A 6847-nucleotide genomic window follows, 5' to 3' on the forward strand; every position below is an offset into this window, starting at 1 on the left:
CGTGTGGTGTGTGTGAGCGGCACTGAACTGTGGGGGAGGTGTGCTCAAGTTGGGAGAAGTGACAGCAAGTCCGAGGAGAGTTCGGCGAGGAAGGGGCGGGAGAGGAGAACCCTCCGAGGGCGGAGGCTGCGGGACGCGGGGGGTGAAGCCGCTGGGCATCGCCTTGCGGGGGTCGCGAGCCGTGTGTGGAGGTACCTTCGTGTCTGTGTGTGTGGCTTCGCAGAAACCCGTCCCTTGTAACAAATACTCGATGAACGCGGAGCGTTAAGATCTTAAAAGTCCGTCTTTTCCTCGTGAGATTGAATATTGGTAACTTCTGAGGTGTTCTCTTAGCGTTAAAGGGAGACGCTCTAGCCAACAGAAAAGCCCGATCCCGTAGGAGGCTCCTGTCCCGAGCTCGTCCCACCAATAAGCCTTCTTGCGTTTCTCTTTTCAGGCTGGCTGGAAGGAAAACCATGCGACGTTCATGAATGAACTGAAAAACCTTCAGGCTGAAGGACTTACAACTCTTGGCCAGTCCCTAAGAACAGCTTTTGATTTATTAAACTTAAATAGATTAGTAACTGGCATAGACAACTATGGGCAGGTAGGTTGACTGGTAATAGGTGGAAAAATCATAAAACACAACCCATTGCCCAAAGTGGTGTCTTCAAGAAGTATTAAATACAGGGGCTTCATCAAAAGCAAACAGAGCTCAGACAGTCTGAAGAAGTTCAGATACTGACTACAGTTCTGTGCCCAACTATTATTTCCTATTTTACTCATTACTCTTTTTTTAAAACTACAGAGTAAGCTCCAAGTTGACCTTCTCAGTTAAACTGTAATTTTTTTGGTAACAAATTCCAGAACCTTAACTGATGAGTCCGGTGAGGTCTTCAAAACTTTAATTTCTGTATACGGTGCTGTATGATCAGTTAAGTACAATCTGGGAGATGAGCTTTTTTTCTGACAGCACTAAAACACCTGAAGTACTAAGCTGAGCGCAACTTTTTCAAACCTTTATTTTCCAGTGAGTTTACTTAAACATTTCTCTGAATACCCTCATTTTCACATTCCTTTTTGTTTATCAGAACCTTCAAAAGCTCTGCTTTTCAAATGCTTATATTGCAGCTGTCCCTTTAAAGCAGGACTACTTCTGGGAAGGGACAGTGTTCCCTTGCTCGGTAGTATGACTTGCTACAAGCCAGTAACTCTAGGTTAAATATGCACTTTAAGAAGCATACCCAGTTCTTTCTGGCACTGGATCAAACCTGGATTTGTTTTACATAAAAGATGTTACCAGTACTGGGCAAGGTATATCCTGTATTTTTCATGTGGGATGTACTAAAGTGAATCTCCCCTTTTCGTTTGTTGTTCTCATGTAATGCTTCATCTGCTCTCTGAGGATTAGTTACTGCTCTTGGTATTTAACATGGGAATGTGGCTGTGAAAATAAGTCCCCATTTTCTCCCTCCCTTTTCCAGTCTGAGTGCAGTTTATGATAACACGCCATGTTTGTTTGGGAAGGAGATCTCTCTTATGTTGCACTGTATGGCTTTGCCACTAGGTGACTAAGTGAGTCTAAACATTTGTAAAATGCCACTTTGGTGATGAAACTTCAAAAAAAAAAAAAAAAGTGCTAGTTCCACACACAGCTTTTTTTTTTGTCTATTACCATCTGCTGTCCTCTCTTGTGTGCTAATCTTTCCCATTTTCTGCCATTTTTCTTAGTTACATTAGCAATGTGAAGCTTTTTGGAACATTTACCATAGTAGACACGTACATGAAATACATGCTCTTTACCATTGCTATTGATAATGAAAAAATATATGAAACCTATGTCTCATAATTTGCACTGAGTGAACCAGCTAGGCTCGAGTACTTAGTCAAGTGGATTATTGAGTGGTTGTGACTATTTTGGCCAGTTAGTAGTTCTCATTATTGCAAGTCGGTGCTCTTTTGTCTGTGAAGCAGTAGCTTTGTCTAGTCTGTTTTGGTTGGAGGTCTTTCTCTGTGCCTGAACCCACTGTGTTTAGGCATGCTATTTGCCCTGTTCCGTGCATGGAACAGGCTGTTAAAGAGGTGTCCAAATGCACAGTCAAGTGACGGAGTAGAACTTTGACGACTTTTAGCATCTGCAAAAATAGATGGGTATATTACAAGTGCCAGATCATCTGCTGCTGAAGTGTCTGGTTCCCATTCTGGCTCTACTAATCAAAGTAGCAGATTTTCATAAATCAAATTAAATTCTGTAGCTTTTAGTTGGTCTGTCGGCACTCACAGGATGAGATGCAGGCCAGCTCACTTGCCTCAAGTTCACGCTGGCCTTTGAGTAATAGCTCACGTTATCCATTAGACTTCTTATTGTTGAAGTCTACTACCTAAATGTCTCAAAAGAAATCTGTATCTAAACGTATGTGCTAAGAGAGGCTTATGAAGTCAGGATAATAAAAATCACCAGAATTCTCCGTGACATTCAAAATATATATTTTTTTAAACTCAGATTCACTTATTTCTTTGTCCATTTAAAAATACTAAGATTATAGAATATTTGAGTATTTTACTTAAATGTAGTGAAATGTTTGGAGAGTGATTATCTTAGAGTGGGGGAACAGATAATTTTAGAGAAACACAACATTTAGATTATTTTAGGTGTGTTGCTATGTGAAGTAATAAGTCCAAACATTAGTTGAGCTTTTCTGTGGAAAAAAATCTCAACATCTTTTCACTAACATGCTTGTTTTTTGGTTTTATGGACAATCTTCCATTTGTTTCACGTGTATGAGTTGTAAAACAAATACTTATACATAAAAATGACAAGACACATTATGAACACAATGGGGTTGTTTGCTTAAGTCATCCAGCAGCATGATGTCTCCCTACTAACTTTGAACTGTTTGTTTAAATGGCAATGTGACTCACTATGCTTGATTTCTTTCTAAGTAGACCAGAGTTCTCCATCAGCTGACTTCCTGAACGAGAGTGATGGCTGGTCATTCTGAAATTGAGAAAAATCTCTTTCAGGTTTTCTTGGAAAATTAATGTTTATAGTTTAATGAGTATTTACCATTTTTACTTTTTCAGTAAATAAGTACTCAGTTGCTCATGATGATTGAGCATAGAGTTATATTAGCTGATAATAGTATCTCATGTTCAGATTTAAGGAGACACAGTCAGCATCATTAGATTATCAAGAATCTGGAAGATATCTTTAATAGCTGTTTCTGATATTATGTTTTTATAAGCCCTTTGTCTTACCTAGGAGTTTTTTACATCAGATTTTGAAGGCTTCTGTCAACAGCACACACACATACATGCACACACACAAGGAGGCAGTAAAACAGACAAAAAGAAAACAATTTTATATTCTTAACAGTCAGCTTATTAGGGATTTTGGAAGTAAACATTTTCAGGTGAGTATTTCTTTAATTTTTACAGCACTTGCAGACTGATGAACTGTTTTATATTTCTTGAGAGTAATAATTTCGTGCACTACTATGTTTTGTCCCGATTATAATAGCAAAAGAATGAACCTTCAAATAAGGTGTCAGCTTTTTGCTAAAAAATAATGATCCTCTTCACTTCCTGCATTATTATAGAAAAGGAAAAGAAAAATTAGGAAAAATTCACGAGATTTTGATATATTTAGGAAGAAAGCAATTTAAACATACACAGTCCAGTATGCTCACTGTCATATCACACAGAACGTAGTACTTCATTAGCCCAGTTTTAGCTAATTGATTTCCCTTTGCCATCTTTTCCCCAGTTCAGTTTCCCCATTGTTTTGGGTAGTCAAATACTGAATCTATTTCTAGCAGATTTTTCATCCTTTTGGAATATACTCCTATCTCTTACTGCTATGACTTATTCGGAGGTATGAGTTACAAGTTCAGCAGTGTAGTTACAATTTAACTGAATATTTTTGAGTGTTACAAACAAATGCAGCTTGTTAGAGATAATGGAAGAGTTAAATACTAGCGACGTGTTGCTGGAATTATTCTGTCAGTGAAAACAGAAAACACAAATGTATCTATTATATAACACAGCAAAATATAAACAAGTGGCTGAATTGAACCAGCTATTCAGTTGTTTGCAGTTTCTAGTCAAGTATCTAAGAATGAGCAATAAAGCTAAGGTAGGTGAAATGCGTCACTGGTATTTTGAAACTTGCATGCAAAGGACCAGCACAGCACTACTAAAAATGAATCTGATGGATATTTGAAATTGCTAAGGCTCTGATTATCTGAAACCCCGTGTTTCACTTTCTCTATTATTTGCTTAATGAAGGTCTCTTACTATTTTTTTTCATTATTACATCAAATGAGGCTTGAGAGGTAAAATGCATTTAAGGATTTTCAAAGTCATTGTGTTGGTATTTTTTTTCTACTTTTCTATTTTTTCCTTTTTCAGGATGAAATTTCATTTCAGTATTGCTAGTAGAAAACTTTTCAATAGCAGATAATGAGCTTTTTATCTCATTAATTTAAATTGCAAGTATCTTCAGCAGCATAATTATTGATATGGACCAACTGGCTTAGAGATGAATTTCACATGTTAAACGTGATGGTACAAAAGCACATGCTAACATAGTTGTTTTGAGACAAAAAGGCCAACAATAATTCTTCCAAGTGGATTTGAGAGACGTATTTTTCATTCCCACTGATGAGATAGGTGCATTCCCTATTTAAAAAATGGATTATATTTTGAGTGTCTTAAACAGTTTGTGCCCAGTTTTAGTGAGAGCTTCTTTTTTTTTCTACACTGTATTTCACCCAGAAAAGTGTATTAAGACATTTTGAAACTAAGATAAATCCAAGTGGAAGTGAATTGTTTATGGGTATTTTAGAAATACAGTAAAAATTAGAAACACCCATTTCTGATTTGGAAGTTGAAAGGTGCCCTGCATTCAATGGCTTTTTTAATTAATTTTTTTTTTCCAAAGGTTTTATTCATACAATGCATGAACATCAAACAACCTATGCTCAGATTAGTTGCTGCTCTGCATTTCTCTGAACACACGGTTAGGCCCATTTGTAGTTAGGGTAGCATAATGCTGATGTGTTCGCACTGTGAAGCTTAGAGTTGGTTTTTAGAGACACGTTTGACCATAATAGCTTAAATATGAATATATTCCAAGTACATGTAGATAGCGTGCCTAGGAGATTGATTCTAATTTTGCTTGTAGGTGCTCTTCAATTTTTAAGTCACACACTGTAAGCTGTCTTCTTATTTGTTGCGCATCTGTGCCCTAAAATATGCTGAGCTTAAAAAGAGCATGAACCACTCATATGAAATCTTGTCCCTGGTATTTACATATGTTATGCTTTTGCAGTGACATGTTCTGTTGAATAGTTTTATTTTCTGATTATTTTTTGAGGATTGTTACTGGAATTCCTTGCTTCCAAAAGTCAAAATCCATCAAGCATACCTCTTGTCTTGGCATTTTGGGGTCATAAACACTGCACTGGAGTGGCTTGTGTTAATGTGCATCCAAATTTGGAACCAAAGTTTAGATAAGCATTTCCTGCTTTGTCATGCTTGCATGGTTACACAGCGCTTTGCTTTTCATGTTGGTAGAGGCAGATCTTTACGCTCCTTGTGGAGTTCTCCCATTCTCTTTCACCTTTCCCAATAAACAGAAAGAGGAGAATTTCAGACAACAGAAAACAACATAGCAAACTTAAGTATAATGTCAGAAATACTTAAAGAAAATAGAGGGCTCTGAATTATCCTATAAAGTAGAAATGGCCTTAGCATAGCTTTTAATGCCTATTATGTCGAAGACGTATGTGAAGTGCTGGTGAAAATCAGTGTTTTTCACCTCCTATGTGATGAAGTTAAGCACAATTTCCTAATTTATAGTTTTTAGTCTGCAATTTATGAGTTTGTTATCTAGTCCATATTTAAAATGATTCTAATTTGTAGGTAGCTTTGTTTTATCATATCGTTTAGTGAGCACTACGGCATCTTTTTCCACTTGCCAGGAGGGGCTGCATTCTTTTCAGCCTTCCCAGACTAACAAAGTTCACTGAGTCTCAGGAGAAATAATCACATCAGACGTAGGTGTTGTTAAAATCACTTGTCTAGTTCTAATCCAGTACATTTTTAAGGAGGAATTAAAAGTTAAAGCAAGCTTACACAAAATGCTGTGCTTTTCCTGGTTAAAATGATCTCATCCATCTCTTTCATTAGCAGGAAGAATTGAGATACTTCCTCATGTTCTGAATATCAAATATACTTTGGCTGCTTTGATTCTTTAAGTGCTTGATATTTCAATAAATTGGATTTGGAAGGGTCAGTGCCATAATGTGTCAGCAGTGACTTTGATTTTTAGGGATCAGGTGGAGGCGGGCTGCCAGCACTTCAGCAGCTGCTGTAGGTGTCTGTGTCAGGCTGCGCCTTGGCCTCACTGGCAAGTCAGAAGAGGACAGTCTGGAGTTCCAATATTGTATCTCTTGCCTTTTTATCTTGAACCTTGTATCTGCCACAGTTCATCATAGAGTCTTTGGATATGCTTTCTTATTTAGGTGCTTAAAGATGTGTCCTCTAGGTGAAGTATTCTTTATGTTTTGTGCTTCATCGGAGCCAACTGCCAGGGACGGGAAGCAAATACTCATATGTTCAAAGGCAGAGATTGGTCATTTTATAAAACACAAAGTATTTTTTCCCCAATGTCTATCACTGTATTCTCTTTAAGTTTTTTTTTACTGAGTAGTTGGACAGCCCATGCCTCTGAAGTCTGAAGGGAAGTGCTGTTGTTTGTTATGTGTCTGACTTTATTTGACTGAGATTCATTTGGAACTAATTGTGTTGCTTGGGAGCCCTGCTTGCAGTTGCTTTTTTTTTTTTTTGCTTTTTGTAGTGTATT

At 37.4% G+C, this 6847-nt stretch overlaps 1 protein-coding gene across 3 annotated transcripts in view; it reads left to right on the plus strand.

Moving 5' to 3' along the window:
- Positions 1–6847, plus strand: part of INTS6 (integrator complex subunit 6) — a 41964-nt gene continuing 35117 nt past the window's right edge. For 2 of the 3 annotated variants that reach the window (XM_019612129.2, XM_031557844.1), the window contains exon 1: positions 224–586. In XM_019612129.2, coding sequence (XP_019467674.1) covers positions 467–586 — 120 coding nt within the window. In that variant the 5' untranslated portion in view covers positions 224–466. Of the gene's footprint in view, positions 192–223; positions 587–6847 lie in introns of those variants that run through there. The other variant, XM_010728782.3, reaches the window with a different exon arrangement.

The sequence above is a fragment of the Meleagris gallopavo genome, chromosome 1 (genome assembly GCF_000146605.3).
Source record: "Meleagris gallopavo isolate NT-WF06-2002-E0010 breed Aviagen turkey brand Nicholas breeding stock chromosome 1, Turkey_5.1, whole genome shotgun sequence".
Classification (NCBI taxonomy): domain Eukaryota; kingdom Metazoa; phylum Chordata; class Aves; order Galliformes; family Phasianidae; genus Meleagris; species Meleagris gallopavo.